This window comes from Emydura macquarii, unplaced genomic scaffold, assembly GCF_026122565.2.
Source record: "Emydura macquarii macquarii isolate MOO-44397 ecotype Brisbane River unplaced genomic scaffold, CSIRO-AGI_Emac_v2 contig_1253, whole genome shotgun sequence".
NCBI lineage: Eukaryota > Metazoa > Chordata > Testudines > Chelidae > Emydura > Emydura macquarii.
In genome coordinates this window covers 46904394-46922677 of record NW_027131390.1, presented here as the reverse complement: position 1 = coordinate 46922677, position 18284 = coordinate 46904394, and the positions used below count along the sequence as shown (strand labels likewise).

Genomic DNA, 18284 nt, shown 5'->3' with positions numbered 1-18284 from the left:
TTCTGAAAAAAAAAAGACCTCCCTACACCTTGGCCCTCAATAATCCTGAATGAGATTAATTTCCAGGCATGCTGCAAAAAGCAGGGTTTGGAGGAAGTTTGAAGGTATATACATCTGGGACAGTTACAGGGCAAGTTTTGCAGGTTTGATTTATTGGCTGAACTTATTTGTATATGATTGAAGGCAGTGTTGCTTAGTAGATAGATCACTGGGCAGTGTCTCAGGAGACCTGAGTTCTATTCCTGGTTCTGCCACTGGCCTGCTGGGTGACCTTGGGCAAGTCACTTCATCTCCCTGTGCCTCCCCATTTTACAGATGGGGAAGGTGATAATGATACTGACCTCCTTTGAAAAATGCTTTGAGATCTATGGATGGAGACCACTGGATAGAAGTTAAGGATTATTAGCAAAGAGCAGAAATTTAGGCTCTGTCTATTTTTAAAGGGTTTGCCGATGTAGAGATGGGGCAGATTCCCCAGTGAGTGAAAGATCTCTGGCTGGAAGTATTCGCATTAGTCAACTGGAGACAGACAAAATGGGAGTGAGTTGGCTCATGTCATATGCTCACATCTGTGCAACAGCAACACTCAAGGAACTACACTGACAAATCATCAATATTGGAGCCCTTTAGAGAGTGACTTTCTCCTTTCATCTTGCAGTGTCTAAGGGCTTGTCTCAGGAGAGTTAACCCAAATTAACTAAAATGTGTGACTGTGAAGTGAAATAGTTAAACTGCATTAAACCCCCATCACCTCTTTTGCAAGCTGAAAACTCCCTGTTTTATTAATCTCTCCTCCTATGGAAACTGTTCCATATCCCTAATAATTTTTGTTGCCTTTTTCTGTACTTTTTCCAATATATCTTTTTTGAGATGGGGCGACCAGATCTGCAGGCAGTATTCAAGATGTGGGTGTACCATGGATTTATACAGAGGCAATATAATATTTTCTGTCTTATTATCTCTCCCTTTCCTAATGATTCCCAACATTCTGTTAGCTTTTTTGATGGCTGCTGCACAGTGGATGTTTTCAGAGAACTATTCACGATGACTCCAAGATCTCTTTCTTGAGTGGTAACAGCTAATTTAGACCCCATCATTTTATATATATAGTTGGGATTATGTTTTCCAATGTGCATTTCTTTGCATTTATCAACATTGAATTTCATCTGCCATTCTGTTACCCAGTCACCCAGTTTTGTAAGATCCCTTTGTCACTCTTTGCAGTCTGCTTTGGACTTAACCATCTTGAGTAGTTTTGTATCATCTGCAAATTTTGCCACTTTACTATTTACCCCTTTTTCCAGATCGTTTATGAGTATGTTGAACAATACTGGTCCAAGTACAGACCCTGGAGGACACCACAGTTTACCTCTCTCCGTTCTGAAAACTGATAATTTATTCCTACCCGTTTTTTCCTATCTTTTAACCAGTTACTGATCCAGGAGAGGACCTTCCCTCTTATCCCATGACAGCTTACTTTGCTTAGAAAGACATCCACTCTTGATTTACAAACTGCAAGTGAAAAAAAAAAGCTAAGATAACTCTTTGTGTGCCAGAATGACAGGGTTACTGATGAGCAGAATATAAAGCAGCAAAGCTCTAACTGTACCAAAATTTGTTTCGGACAAGTCACAGCCTTAGAGACTATTTATATTGCAAGGGTGGACTCAAAGAAAGAGAGAATACAGACTCCTCCATTTATAAATACTTTTTAAAATCAAGTCATTATGGGCTATAATTTACCCTGCTGTTATTCAGAATTTCTGCTATCACCATTGCTAAGGGCTTGTCTACACGTACAGGGCAGCCGCAGCACTTTAGCGAAGATGTTACTATGTGACGTAAAAAAAAAAATCCATTAAAAAAAAAAAAACAACAGCTAGGTGGTAACCCTAACTATGCCGATGGGAGACCTTCTCGCACCAGCATAGTTAATCCACCTCCCCGAGAGGCGATAGCTATGTTGACGGGAGAAAGCTTCCTGTCAACATACCGCTGTCTACACCAGAGATTATGTGGGTATAACTGCGTTGCTCAGGGGGCTGGATTTTTTACACCCCTACACGACAAAGTTATACAGATGTAAATTTGTAGTGTAGACCTGGCCTAAGGCTTTGTCTTCAAAGCCAAAAAAGTGTGTGTTACAGTGCAATAACTAATGTGCATTAGCACTTCCATTGATAAGGCAATGTAGTTTTAACTGCAGAGTAAATAGGTGAAGTGAGCATTAAAACCACAGCTCATAGCTGAGTTCATCTAGCTACACAACGGTATAACTATAGTGCCTGGACTCCACGAGGATGTTAACATAGGATAGCTAATGCACATTAGCTCTGCTGCTTTTAAAAAATAAACAACTTGCCACCACATTTTTGCAGGGAAGAGAAAATCAGAGCTTCATGCAGATACCAAGTACATGAATTTAACCAAATAACTTTGGTGGAATATGGCCCTTCCTCTAAACACTTGTATTGGCAGGTCCTTAAGGGAGACAACGATGCTAGGGGGTCAATTCTGCAGAGCACATAAGCATGCACAATTAAGTCACTGGGACTTAAGCACATGTTTAAGTGCTTTGCTGAATCAGAACCTAGAAATGTAAGAGAGAATTCTCTTCTTACTAACACTGATTTGACCACCAGTGGAAAACAAAAAGTCTCTAGCAATCAGATCATGGGAGAAATCACAAATAGTCAAGCATGCGATCCTGTTCATTCCCAGAGACAGCATAATCTCCTTTGCAACTTCGATAAGCTCTCTCTGTGGGAACTATTCTGCTAAGACTGCAGCTGAAGAGCAGAGCCATATTCACTCATCTGGAGAGCAAGAATTTAACAGGTCCCCAAAGAAGATTATGCTTAGCATTCACAAGCCATTATATGTTGCAATTAAAACCTTGGCTTCTCTCATAGGACTGAGCTCTCATTAGAGGAGGGTGAAGTTGTTTGGCCGAATTGTAAAATGCTCACTGGAGTAATATGTGATTACTATACAGAGCACAGGAATGTTGGGTTCTCAGGCCAAGCTTTTCTTGTCTGTCAGAAGGAGCTGGAATCAGAAGCAGCCGCAGAGACTCCAATAAGGGTTTTTCTAGTTGTTACCATCCACACATTTTTTGGTTTAAGTTATATGAATATCACTGGAAATAAACTAACAAAGAACAGTCATCTGCAATGAAAATATGAAAACAAGAAAGATGTATGTTAAGATACAGGACTTAGAGCGTATGTCTACACTACAAAAAAGTGTTCTTAACTAAGGTTACAATAGCAGTGAAGATAACTCAAATTATTCTCCTATAGGCTTTAACTCAAGCTGCTAACCTCAGTTAAAAGCTGAGTTGCTGGGTCTTCTCTGTCATTTTAGCCCACGTGAGCTAACCCCAGTTTGCAAAAAAAAACAAAAAACCACTGTGTGAACATTACAGAGACATTAGACTGGACTCAAGAGACTTATGCCCAATCTACAGAGAAATTATATCTGCTTAAATATGCCAACAGAGCTATGAATACAGTCTCTGTATAGTACAGACATATCTTTGGATTCTATTCTTGGCTGTCACTAACCTGCACAATGCTGGGAAAAACATTTCACTTTCCTGTGACTCAGTTTCCCCCTCTTTAAAAGACGCCTCCTTTTGGGAATCATGTTGAGATCTACAGATTAAGAGCACCATGTCTGAGCTTCCATAACTATTATTCTATCTTGGTACACCACATTCCAAGAAGCTGACCTGTCACTTCAATCCTGGAAATACTGCATCAGAAAGGATGTATTTCTGTGAATGACCAACAGGGCTGTAATTAACCACTGGCACAATTTAAAAAGGATCATGGTGGGTTCTCCATCACTGACAGTTTTTAAATCAAGACAGGATTTTTTCTAAAAGATGTATGCAAGGAATTATTTGGGAGGGGAGGGAGGAGGGTAGTTCTATGGCCTGTGCTATAGAGTAGGTCAAACTAGATCACAATGGTCCCTGCTGACCTTGGAGTCTATGAATGATCCTGCATTCCTCACATGAATTCAGTCAGGATTTTTAAAATTAATTGCATAAAAAGATTAAAAACGAAGTGTTTCAAAAGATGAATATAGTCAGTCAAACAAGGGCAACACCCTGCACTCAATACTCAAGTAAAGCTCCCAGGGACTTCAACATCACTTTGTATTTAGAAAGAACAAAACAAAGAATTGATCACATTATTAGGTAGGTGTCACCATATGGCACTGTTACACCCATTCTCAGAAGTTCTTAGCATGTCTTTGAAGAAACATCCTGTGCTGCTGGTTCTCTTTAGAGGAGCTGTTGCAAACAGCAAGACAGTTTGCTCTCTGTCATAATCTCCCTAACAAGAGCCAATCCAAGGGGCAAAGTTTCTTCCTTGGAACTGTCTGAGCTGAGATTTCTGAAGCACAGATTTCTCACTGTGTTGTGTGTGACCACTTCTGTGCAAGGACTGTTTATTTACACTATATGCCAACGTTACGTTAAGAAAATACCCAGATACCATTTTGCATAGGGACAACAGTAGGAATGAGGAGTTCAAGCAACACTGCACTATATAAACCATTAACACCACTGCAGCTCTGACAAACAAAATGGCGAGTTTCACATTAACGTCAAAAGGGCTTAGTTTGTCTGTAGGAAAGAGGCTCCTCCTCCAACACAGAATTCCAGCTGGTTTCGTGTTGGTGACTAGAAGTAGTGATAAAAGAGAGAAGTAGACTTCATGCTGATGCATATTACAAATTCTTCTTTTTCCTACACCCAGACAAAGAAACTTCAACCCTTGATATTAATGTTCTTCTTCTTTAACAAACTAAGGCTACAAAAGAAATTTTTAAAACCATGTTAGTTACAAAACTCCAGAATAAAGATCTATTAAGATTTCAACTCACAAAAACCTCAGTCACTGTTAAAGTAAGTAATGTTAAGGTCAAAACACTAATAAAAATAAGGTCAAAGGAGTTAATTCTGACACTCAATTCTCAACTCAGTGATTGAGACACACAGGAAACCCGAAGAATTAGTGTCCTAGGTGTCTGTGACTCTCCTAGAGCTAAAGCCTCCACCCATCCAACACTGATCACCACTCCAGATACGACTCAAAATGGCTGAAAGTTTTTAAAAAAGGACTAACAAGCAGCCTGATCCAACATCTGTTGTAGTAAATGTATCTTTCAATAGATAGGAAGGGCAGTCCAGTCAGTAAGGTGTGAGGATGGAGACTCAGGAGGCCCAGGTTCAATTCTCTGCTCTGCTGCTGACTTCCTGTATGACCTTGGGCAACTCACGTCATCTCCATGTCTCCGTTCCCCATCTGTACAATGGGGATAACAGCCCTGCCCTGCCTCTTAGGGGTGTTGTGAGGATCAATACATTAAAGAATGGGAGACACTACAGTGATGGGCGGAGGGGGGCATGTAAGTACCTTAGACTGGCTGGGATGTAAAATGTACATGGGCCAATCATCATATCTCATGATTGCCTTTTTTAGCTTCCCATCTTCCTTTATTGTGTTTAGTTTCATTTAGGCTCTGAAGTCCTCAGGATTAGGATCTGATGTTGTAAGCACCACACCCACTTACAATGCTGTTGCATAAATATTAACACCTTTCATCATCAGTCGTTCTAGCTCATGATCATATTAAATCAGATTAAAGAACTGCTCTAATCTAGAATAAATTAAATATTTAACATATGAAGACACAAGTCACAAGCCATTACTCACTCAGGTGTATTTCTTTACATCATGTTAGCTTAAAGTACGCAAACCCCTGAACAGTAATTTAGAGACTGATCCAAACTTTAACCTATTGAAGTCAATAGAAAGATCACCATTAGCTTCAATGGGCCAGCACCAACTCAAGCCTTCATCATCGTTTCTAATTAAGAAACAAGTGGTCATGAGGTCTGAGCATTAGAGAAGTTATAGTTTCTGTAGCAATAAGGGTTGTGTGCAGTCATGAGAACTTTGTTGCAATTTTGTTTCCCGTAATTTAGCCCCAGTATGAATTTCCCCCACCCCTACAAAACGACTAACACTAACAACCCCAAAAGCCCATTAAATGATACCAATACATGCAAAAATTGTATTCTCTCATTTCAACTGAATCTCAAAAAGCGTAAGGCATTCATTAAAAAATTGGGTTTATACTTAAAAGCCATCCTAATTCCTAGAAAAGAAAAAAAATCATTACATTGCAGACTTATTTTTAATAAAATTGGATCATTTTCTTGTGATCATAATGAAATTACATTTGAAACTATATGCTTTTAAGTTTCACTGCAAATGTTTCACAGCTGTAATAACTATCCAAAAGGACGTGTCAATTTCATTTTAAAAGACTATTTTTACAGCCTGTTTGAATTCATGTCCCAGGTCATTAATGTCTCACACATGAAGTCCATTAGGAAATAAATCAGGCCTATAAAATATAGCTTATATAAGGATGACCATTTTTCCCTACTATACTAACCAGCTGCAAAAGTTCTTCTGTACTTGATAATTACCATATTCTGATTATAGAAATATTTGACTTCACAAGCTACTGCCGTTCAAGTTCAGCAAAAGGGCATTAACATTCCTGTGGAAATGTCAAGTTTGTAGTATGGTGGTAACACGAGGGAAGGAGTAGTGAAAGCAGCTTTGAGCATGCAAAGGCAAACATATAGAAATAAGGTACAGACATGCCTAATAATGGCAACGTGAATAATCAAGCAGGAAGTTTAATCCCATGACCCTCCAGAAGATGTGCTCTCTGGAGAATTGTCATTCAGGATAGAGTCGTGGCTTATGTCAGAGGTGTCTTATCTGGAGATCAGAATGGCCATTCAGCCACTGCTTCTTTGTATGCTAGTTGCAGTAGTAGTATTATTATGGAGTATGTCTACGCAGCAAAAAAAAACAATCCCACAGCAGAGTCTCAGCACTTGGGTCAACTGACTCAGGTTCGTCCTACAGGGCTAGAAATAGCAGTGTAGACGTTCAGGCTTGGCCTGGAGCTTGGTCTCTGAGACCCAGTGAGGGGGAGGTTTCTTCAGCCTGGGCCCAAACATCTGCACTGCTATTTCTAGCATCGTAGACCGAGCCCAGAAACCTGAGTCATCTGACCCGGGTGCTGAGAGTTGGCACCATGGCTTTTTTTTCATTTTGCATAGTAGACATACCCATAGTAACATCTAGAGGACCTAGCCATGATGGAGATCCCATTGTATTAGAAACAGTAGATGTTTTAATTAGTGTGTTTCTAACACTAACAACACTGTAAGCTTTTTGTGGCAGAGACTCTCAGTGGCTGCATAGACAAGAAAGAGAAATTATTTGGTGTATGTAGTGGTTTAATTTAATAGGATTCTGAAAGACCCTTAAGTGTCTGTGCCAGTATAGGAAATGTATCACAGAGCCCACTCTTTGACCAGGGAATAGAAAGGTTTCCCTACTTCACCTCTTACCAAATTATTACTCAGGAAGAATAAATAAAATTCCTCTTTCCCAGAATAATACTTACCAGATGATACACACAACCTCGAACCCCATCAGCAAGTGTTTGATGTAATCCTTTGGAAGATACACTTCCTTTCATGGGAGGAATAGAAACATCTGCTCTGCCTCAACTATATTTAACATTATGATGTATAACCTCCTCTTCTTTGATACCGCTACTCAACTAAGCTACCGTCACAATAATGTTCAATACAGATCTGAAAGGTATCCAGAAAGTGACCAGACTTACCATTTGGTTAAGTTTATTTCTAATATGACCAACCGCCAGGATTTGTGATGACATCTGTTCTCAGCTATTCAGCAGTTTGGGGTTGGTTTGTACCAAGTGTTTATTCAATGACTCCGTGTATTCGTAAACACCAGTCCTTTATCCTTACCTCAGAATCTTTCTCCAGCTGATTCCTAATGACAATCAAATTATACAGTATCCTGTCATCATCCGCTTCAGTGTGGGACATGTCATGAGGCGTGCTCCACAGGTTCTTCTCCTCGTCCCTCGCCAGGGTGGATCCAAATGAGGCATACGGGTTATTACTGAAATGGGGAAAATGGCAAGGTGCAGTTGTCAGTGACTGAGTTTGGAGAACTTCAGTCGAGTTCTACAGTCAGGTGTATTCAGTAAGTGATGTCTGTATGGCTCAGCTGATAACACTTTTGCCTCTGAAACAGAAAAGCAGGTGTGCAAGCCTGGCACTAAAATATGGTCTAGTACCCGCTGGTCTTTGTCTTAGGCATTACTAATAGTGCTGCACTGTTAAAGGTGCTGTACTCTGGATGAGTACAGGAAACCCATGCATCTTAAGAGTTCACATGGCACTTTTCAAACCAACATCCCTCTACACAATACAACAGGTCATGACATCCATCACATTCGACACCTGATTGCTACCACCATCATCTACCCAGCAACCACTCAGGACCCAGCTGAATGCCTTGCTTTGGAAAGGCACTACCTTAAAAGCAGACTTATTCTTCTAAATGCTCTATTCTAAAGCCCCACAGCATACCATTCAGCATTGGTACAGCGGCCATCTTCCAATCAATGGGTTCTGATGTGCATCAGTGACAGCTCTGGAACTTCTAAGTCAGCTGCATGCTGACCGAGTTTGCTAACTGTCGACTCCAATACATGTTGCTACAGTTAGCAATAATAGCTGTAGCACTAGGAGGCCTCCCTTTTCCTTGGGAAATTAACCAATCTACTGCATTCAAAAAGCATATTAAATATCTCTTTACAAATTCTTAAAGTGGCACCGTTGGTCCCACGGGTCCCATAGTTACATAGAGGGTGAGGAGAAAGCTCTGTAACTCCCAGAACCAATTTCTGAATCAGAAATAGGAGGAAATGTCAAGGACTGAGATATAACTTATCTTTCCTTCCTCCAACACCCCAGGTCCCTTTTATATTGGTTTGAAAAGTTAATTTCATCCTTATATGGAGAAAAAATGATTTCCCCTCCAACAAAACTCATTCACTACCACTTGTCCAGACACTTCAATCCCACCAGCCTCTGTGATCACAAGTAAACACTGCCCACATTCCAACTCTTCTGCATGCTATCACTACAGGGGTTGCACTTAGCTGAACCATTCGCTGCCTGGGGCAAGAGGCAGGAGAGGTGAAGCGTTAGCTACTGCGGATTTCAAGCCTCCAGTACATTTTGCAGGGAGCATTGAATATTTAACAGACCAAGAGAGGTGGAAATTAAGTCTGTTCTCTACTAGCTCCCAGAATCTTTATTTCTTTGAATAACAATAAGCCTATGGCTTCCATGAGTGTCACTAAGATTTCTTGGATCACTGCTCTGATCATTACAAATCCCATGGCATTAAGAGGTTATGTCTAGTTCTCAGTGTGACCATTGCCTTTGTGTTTTATCCTGGCTCCCAGTTCCCATGTGACCGCTGAATCCATGGCAGGAGCACAGAGACTTCAGGGGCCTCTTCACCTGCCTTTGCTCACTGAGAGGCAGACATCGGAGAGGCCACAGCCAGATAAGAAACCAATATTTCAGGATGCCAATAGCCAGTGGCAGAGTTTCACTACTATCAAGCAGGAGAAGGAGTCTGTAGCAGTGGCAGCTGCGGCTATTTCCACTGGTGGCACAGAAGTCCTGCAGCTATCATTGGGAAAAGGAGCAAGTGTTTCAGGGGAGGAAAGAGATCCCTCCACTTACTCCCATAGCAGCTATGCAAGAAGCACAGGCAGCTATCAGCAGCTCCCGCTTCTTTTTATAGCTAAGGGTGGGTCCCCATTGGGTCTTCACCCTTTGTAGATTTCATCATGGGACACTCTGCCACAGGTCCAGCATAGACTAAGATCCTCCCTGTCATCTTCAAAGGCAGGGCTCTGATCTCCTGCCCTGCCCAGCCCCTGACCACATCTGGGCAGGGATTGTAAATTACTCAATTTGAGTTTTGAGTTAACTACATAAAACATGCAATGGTGGGTTGGGACTGTACGGATATTTAATGGAACCCACTATTTACACACACCCAAAAATCTATGTTTATGTCAAGTTTGACCTTGTGTGCCACTGCCAATACACAAGGAAATTCAAGAAAGCTGGCTTTCCATCCTTAACTCCTGTTGTCTGCAGGCATTTTAGTTCCTGTAGTCTGCTTAAGACACAAAAGGCGCAAGCAGAGGAGAATGTCATTTGAGCTTTTTTACCTTGTTGTGCCTGCTCTTGTCAAAGCCTTAAAAGTGCATGCTTGCTTATATTGCTTGTTTTTGTCTAACAGTTGGTTCTTTGGTTGGTGTGGAGGATGGAGTGGCATCAATATTTTTCACACTAGAAAACACTCCGAGTACTCAGCATGTTAAATGCCAGGAAAATTTTCAGCCCCCAATCATATAAAAGATAATATACATCTAGGCATACAATTTAAGAAATTAACTTCCCACATGTGTTATTCATGGCCTGCATGCTCCATACATATTATAGCAGTGGTTCTGGACCAAAACATGCCAGTCCCCCAGAAAAACCTAACCAGGGCAAGAGATAATCCAATAATTCCACAGGCCCAAAATCTCGAAGTTCCCAAGGTACCCTGCGGTCAGCAGGGAGGGGGAAGTTTGCAGAGGAAACATAATCCCAACCAGCAGACATCACCAGTCTTGAAGGGAAACTGTAAGGAAAACTCCCTCAAGGGATCACAGATCCTTTAAGGAGGGCAGGGGAATCTGCAGAGAGGCCAAGAAGATCCTTCCCCATCCCTCATGGCAGCACAGACAGCTGAAGATCTGGGAGGCCTTGACCTCATCCCCTGCCTCCTGATAGGATTTGAAAGAGCAGAACGTGCTTATCTTAATGCGGAAAGGGCCTTAATTAATTTAAGCTAGAAAATCCCCAGCTTTCCCGAGACACGGAGTGACACTATTCCTGCTGACCCCCCTCCCTCCCAAGTGTCCATCCACATGCAGATTGCACTGAGGGGATCCCATGAAGTTTGAAAGGGGGCAGATTTGAAGAGGATGCCTCTCCTACCCCCTCTCACAGATCCTGGGCCAGCAGAACAGGGTCTACATTCCTTTCATCCCTCCGAGAAGGGAAAGTCATTGGAATACAATGGCACTTTATCCTGGCTAGGGACACAGTTGTACCCCTCCCACCCTGCTTGCTCCTTATCAGCTCAAAACCTGGATGTTGAAGTCATTGGATAAATACGAACCCCAGATAGGGCAGCAGAGCATATGCCTGCACATACCTGACCAATAAGGACACTGGGTACTCAGCAGCATTAGGGGAGGATGGATGTGTGCTTAGGGCATTAGACTAGGACTGGGAAGAACTGGGCTGAATTCCTGGCTCTGTCACAGACCTGCTCTACAAACTTGGGCAAGTCATTTAGTGTCTGTGCCTGAGTTCCCTGTCTGTCAAATGGGGATAACAATACTGCCTTTGTCTTGCCTATTTAGATTGCAAGCTCTTTGGGGCAGGGACTGTCTCGGTCTAGGGCTTTGCTCAGTGGCTAGCACAGTGGGATCCCTCACTGCTACAGTGATACAAAGAGATTTTCTGCTGTTTTGATTTACTGGATTGATTAATGTGGCTGGTGGGCGCAGCATGTGTGCTGATCAGCCTGGGTGCTGTAATCCTGCTGAGTGCGGCTGGTCATTATTATGTTGTTGTAACTCTAATTCGGTTTTCTTAATAAGAATGACTAGATTTTTTTTAATTACCACTTAAATTTAAAGAAATAAAAACATCAGATGGGGATTCTGAAAGGTGAGAAGTAGATCTGCTCAGTTCTTGTCAGGGACAAAATGACTGGACCCAATATTTACACTATTTGTTACCTTAAATTTAGTGCTTAAAAATTGTATTTATTAGAGCCTTTAACAACCCTATAGGCATTTTACCTGTGAATAAGGCCCCTTATAAACTGTACTTATTGGAGCGCTAGCTTGTATTTTTGTACTTTACCACAGATATCCATACAGCAATTTTATTTAAGCTTCTACTAGCCCAGAAACTGGTTTTCTTTGTATGACCCGTTTAATCTCTTGCAAACTATAATTAAAAAACAAGCAAAGGAAAGAGACTTCAGAGACAAGGATGGCACAACACCATTATTTCTATACTAGTGCTGGCAGGTGTTCAGTAAAGCCATTTCCAAATTAAATGTTTCTGGACTTCACTTTATATCCCAACCACTTCATTTAAGGCACAACCCTGCTCCCATTAAGATTAATTGGAGTTTCGCTCTTAATTTCAACAGGAGCAAGAAGTCATATATAAAACCAGCATGCTCGCTATATTTTAATAGGTTTTCAAGCTGTATTTCAATTATACGTCCTTATTTGATCTTAAATGTCAGTAAAGTTTTACTCATTCGGCTAATGTAGCAAGATAAACAACTCAGGATATTCTGCATGTTCATACTGTCCCATGCCACAAAATCATCTTTTTGGACCATCTTCGGACGAGTACAGGACTTAAATCATGGTCACCTAAAGTTCAGTTAGGTCGGAACAAAGCTAGGGTGAACCTCAAATATTTTGTTATTCACATTTTTAGAGCAGTAATACTTTTTTCCAGCCAAGAAGTTCTCCACAAGTGGTTTACACATACTTCAGTGTCACAGAAACGCAGCCACCTCTGAGGTGGAGGGCAGCATCATCTCACCATGTAGCACATACTCAAGACTGTGCAAAGAGGGACATTGTTGGGATGCTGGGGCAAATGCCTGCTAGAGCCAGGAGGAGTTGTTTAAAGTGTCCATGCAGGCCAGCCACGATCTCAGCTTATTCCCATAGTGATGAATGCTCTTAAGTGACATTTAGAAGGAAGAGATTTGGAAGGGGGGGACCCAGCACTAGAACAGCACCACACCCTCCCAGATATAGTAACCTCAATGGGAGTTGATAGCATTTGACACATTGCCTAGTCTGGCCTCTATCCAGCAAATGCTGAGAATTCGTGTTTTATGAACTGGTCACTGCTCCAAGCAGCTTTCAGCCTAGATTATTCATTCTCAAATATTACGAGCTTCAGTTCTCTCTGTTCAGCTGCATCCAGAGAAGGCCATACTTCCAGAGAGCTCATGTTCAGGGCGAGACACAGATTAACATGAGTTTCTTGTGGTTGATGGAAGAAGCTACCAAACCAATTGTTAATCAGTCTGTCACTTACAAAGGTTACATTAAACATTCAGCAACTCATTTAGATGGAAAGCTCTGCTATACTAGATTTCACTATTGTCTAGAGCGAGACCTGACTAGACTGGGGGGAAAAGTCTCTCTGACATCAATTGAGTAATATGCTATTTTAATGCAGTATGAAACATTCAGCTAGGGTTTGGGGAAATTTTAATGATTTTTAATTCAAACTTCACTTATTCGGGAATTAGAACTCCAGAGTAACCTTCTAAAACTCAGATGGGGGAGCTGAAATTCCAAACAATAAAAAGATGACTGCAAGGTCCTCAAATTAAATAAAAGTGCAACTCTTTCAAATAACGGCTTAATTACTGGGTTGTAGGGACACTAATAGCAACGACGGACTCGTGATACAAATGTGGCTGTCAGCTGGACAGTACTTTTATTGGATTTCTTATGAAAAGCTAGCATTAAGTAACTGGATCATTATTTTAAGGTGTTACTAAAGAAAGGTGTTCCGTGTAATCAGCTCACAGACTGAAGAGAGATTCACTCTTCACAGGTCAATGAAACAATAAGGGGCTATTCCTCTCTCCATGCATTAGCTCTCATTAAGTTAATAGGAATTTCCTGTAGCTGTCTGCACCAAGGTCAGGATTAAACTTCTGTCTGTATTATTATTTAGGTAGCTTATTTAAAAACAGGAATTCAGGACAGTTAAATCCTTATTGCTCCCCACCTTGGTTTGTCACATCCATACCCCTTTATTGCTCATTAAAGATAGAGAGGTTCTCCCATCTGGGGAGGTGGCCTGAACAGACTGGTGTATAAGAAGACACTGTTACATTGAATCTAATAGCCCTACCCCTGCATTATTCTATGTAAAGGCCTACAGACCCAAAGTTTAGTGAAGTCATTGGAAAGATTTCCCCCACATACCTCTTTGGATCAGGCTCTAATAGCACAAGTGATGTTAGGAAGCAGGTGGGAAGAAGAAGAGGGAGACTGCAACTGCTGCTCCAGTCACCATGCTGCGACACTGCATCCTACTCCAGGGTGGGTCAAGGATTTCCTCCACACTCACAGAGTTCAGCCACAAAGACCCTGACTGCATAAGCTTTCTGCAGCAGAAGTGAATCTAGGTCACTTGGTTCTGCTTTGACAGCCCTGGAGACTGAAGTTTCTCCTCTCCCTTCACAGAACAGTTTATGTAAGTCTCCAAAATATGTCTGCAGAGAGTGGGTCTGTTTATACTACAGTCCTGAGGTGTGATTCCACAACAGTGCATATTTCACTGTGGTCAATCCAAGCCTGCCCAGAACCCTGACAGAGCACACAGACACGTACTTAACATTGACTTCAATTCATAGTGGGAGTAGTCCCCATGAGTAGTTCCTCAGGCACCCCAATCCTGAAACATTTTATTCAAGTGCTTAACTTTGCACTGATTTCAAGACTAGTCAAAACACTCAAAGTTGTGCATGTGCTTGTCTTTTCAGGATCAAACTCCTAATTCATATGATTGAGGGAGAAATTGTTTTCACCATTTTCAGATAAAATCGGAAGCGTTTTAAGTCATGCATGCTCCGTATACAAAAAAAAAAAAAAAGAAAAGAAACTGAAGGTGCACTATACCTCTGATGCTTTTATAAAATTGAAAAAATGTCTGCTTTTTTTAAATGTGACTTTGTGAAAACCACAGAGATTAGTCTACAGAGAGTTTTAAAATAAAGATAGCTGGGGAAATACTTTAGAATTCTTGTATAACAGATAGTAACACAACTAGAACTACCATGTAAAACTTTGTATAAAAGGAAGTAGTCTCCTTTTGAAATTCATATTCCTGGTTTACTAAGGCTATTCTTCCTAAGGAATAGAATAACTATTTTAAAAAAGGGATTCAGACTTTGAGGATTATGATCTTTCACTAATACAGTATACTTAAAACAAAAATGTTCTGAAATTGACTCCAAGCTTTTATTTCACCTCAAATGTTCTAAATATTCATGTTACTCAATCTATTTTATTAGTAGCTTCCCTAAGCTCAGAGTCAATTTCAGGACATTCTCGTTTTATATATTTTTTGAGATGGGGTGACCGAACTGGACAAAGTATTCAAGGTGTGGGCACACCATGGATCTATAAAGTTGCATTATGATATCTTCTGTCTTATTTTCTATTTTCCCAATAGTTCCTAACATGCTGTTAGCCTTTTTGACCACTACTATGCACTGAGTGGAAGTTTTCAGAGAACTGTCCACAGTGACTCCAAGATCTCTTTTTTGGATGGTAACTGCTAATTTAGAACCCATCATTATAATATATAGTTGGGATTATTTTTTCTAATATGCATTACTTTGCACCTATGAATGTTGAATTTCACCTACCATTTTGTTGCCCAGTCACTCTGTTTTGTCAGATCTGCCTATAATTCCTTGCAGTCTGCTTTTGACTTAGGTATCTTAAATAATTGTGTATCATCTGCAAACTTCACTACCTCACTGTTCACTCCCTTTTCAGATCATCAATGACTATGTTGCACAGCACAGGTCCCAGTACAGATCCTTGGGGGAACCCCACTGTTCACATTTCTCCATTCTGAAAATGGGTGATTTATTCCTACCCTCCCCCCCACACACACACATCTTTTAAACAACGAGAGTTCAGTGGCACCTTAAAGACTAACAGATTTATTTGGGCATAAGCTTTTTCTGCCCCTGAAAGCTTATGCCCAAATAAATCTGTCAGTCTTTAAGGTGCCACAGAACTCACATTGTTTTGCTGAAAACAGACTAACACGGTTACCCCTCTGGAAACCATCTTTTAGACAGTTATTGATCCAGGACCTTCCCTCTGATCCCATGGCTCCTTAGTTTCCTTAAAAGCCTTTAACGAGGGACCTTGTCCAAGGCTTTCTGAAAAGCCAGGTACACTATATCAACCGGATCACCCTTGTCCATTGAATTCCCTGAGGGAGTCAAGAAGCACAACAGAATTAAGTAATTTACTCCATAGGGACGCTGTTTAATGTAAGATACCTACAGATACACCTGCCTGGAGCCCAGATTTCCACTTGGAATGATCTTGCAGCAGGTTTATTTAGACCGACAAGACATTCCCAGGACATCTCGCAGCACCTGTGCATCCACTCGCGTTTCTGAGGATGTTATTAAGCCCTCGCCGCTGGTGTAAAATGAACCGGACTCATTCCCACCCACCCCTCTTCAAAATGATCCGATGTCAGGGGAAAAATCGCTTTAAAAAAAAAAAAAAAAAGAGGAATGTTTGTATCGTGCGCCAGGGGCAGGGGCAGGGAGGTGCTGCCGGTGCTCGCTCGATGCGGGGGAAGAAGCCAGCCAGCCAGCCTGCCTGCCTGCCTTTCCCTGGGGGGGTCCCACACCCGCTCCCCACCGCCGCCGGCCCCTTACCTGACCAGCGGCTCCTTCTCCGGCAGCGCGGCCTCGGCCAGGCAGCAGCGACAGCAGCAGCACAGCGCGCCCAGCCACTCCCGCAACCCCATGGAGCCGCCGCGCCGCGCGAACCCACCAGGCGGCCCGGCCCAGCGCCTGCCCGGCCGCGCTACCATGGCAGGCCGCCGCCCGCCTGGGGTTCCCCTGCCCTGCCCAGACTCCGGCTGCGCATGGGCCCGGCGGCGGCAGCAGCGCCGCCTCCTCCCGGTCCGGTCCGCCCGTCCGCCCCGCCCGGCTGTGGGGGGGTTAATTCTGGTGCCTCCCTCGCGCTGCCGAGCGGGAAAACCCACCCAGCCGGCTCCTCGCCTCAGGGCGTGTGGGTGGGGATCCCAGCGCCTCTCCCGCCCCGCCGCCTCCCAGGCACGGAGAAGAGTGATGAGGGAATGGGGCCGCCCCCAACGCCCGGCTTCGCCAAGGTGCGAGTGTGAGGGGGAGCCCCTGCCCCAGCGCAGTGACTGACTCCCTGGCTGCTTGGGAGGCGATGCTCACCCAGGCCTCCCACATAGGCAGGACACTTAAGGGCACCCATCCTAGCTTCAGTGGGGGTCGAAAAAGGAGAGAAGTTCCTGGGGGACAGGTCCCTCAATGGCTGCTGGCCAGGATAGGCAGGGGTGGCTGTTTGCCAGAGGCAGGGAGTGGGCGATGGGATGGGTCACTTGGTGATTCCCTGTTCTACTCACTCCCTCTGAAGCACCTGGCGCTGGCGGAAGACAGGACACTGGGCTGGATGGACCATCGCTCTGACCCTGTATGGCTGTTCTTTAAACACCTGAGTAGCCCCGTGGAGGCCAGAACAGACTGGACGTAAAGCAGGTAAGAAGACTGGAAGTGGCAGAAAAGGCGTATAATGAAAAGACACAAACAGCTGCCTCTCTCTCCCCTTTTAACAGAGAGGGAGCTGCCAAGCTGCATGTCCGCGCACACCCAGGACTGTATTTGAAAGGGTCACAGAGCATGACCATATCTAACTATGCAAGGTGAGAGAAGGAGCACCCGTTCCCCAAAATAAGGAAGACTTAAACCCGGAGTCTTGGGTTGTATGTCTCACAGGTAAAGGGTCTGATTTACACAACCCTTATTCACATTTGGTGAGCACTTTTTAGATCCTTAAAGACGTCCAATTCCCATTGAGGAATCTTGCTCACTTGAATAATCTCACTGAAGAGAATTGTATTATTCATGTGAGTAAGAGTTCACTGCAGATAAAGGTTGTGCAACTGGGCCCTTCTTCTTTGCTTGAGTAAAATGGGATAATACTTGATTATCTTACAGGGGAATGGGCTTGTGGTACTTAATTCATGTCTCTGACTATCACTTTGCTATCTCAGCCTTTCTGCTAAAAGGCTCTGTACTATAGTAGTATTGTTTCAGTATTAATTTATAGCATCATCATTATTTATTATATGTATTACCGTAGCCCCTAGGAGTCCTAGTCATGGAATAAGACCCCGTAGTGCTAGGCACTGTATAAACACAGAGCAAGGAGATTACAATTTGAGGGTATGTCTACACTGCTGCTGGGAGGTGTAATTCCCAGTTCATGCAGACATACGTGAGCTAGCTCTGATTGAGATAGTGTGCTAAAAATAGCAGTGTGGCCATAGTGGCATGGGTTGCGTCTCGGGCTGGCTGCCTGAGTACAGTTCCATCCAACAGCCTACATATGCACTTGGTTGACTAGCCTGAGCCTCCGCCCATACC

At 42.8% G+C, this 18284-nt stretch overlaps 1 protein-coding gene across 1 annotated transcript in view; it reads right to left on the bottom strand.

Moving 5' to 3' along the window:
* Positions 1–17083, bottom strand: part of MREG (melanoregulin) — a 34401-nt gene extending 17318 nt beyond the window's left edge. The window contains exons 1-2 of the mRNA XM_067548696.1: positions 16542–17083; positions 7886–8042 (exon numbers count right to left, since the gene is read on the bottom strand). Of these exons, the coding sequence (XP_067404797.1) occupies positions 7886–8042; positions 16542–16699 (315 nt within the window). The 5' untranslated portion in view covers positions 16700–17083. The remainder of the gene's footprint in view (positions 1–7885; positions 8043–16541) is intronic.
* Positions 17084–18284: the final 1201 nt, after the last annotated feature.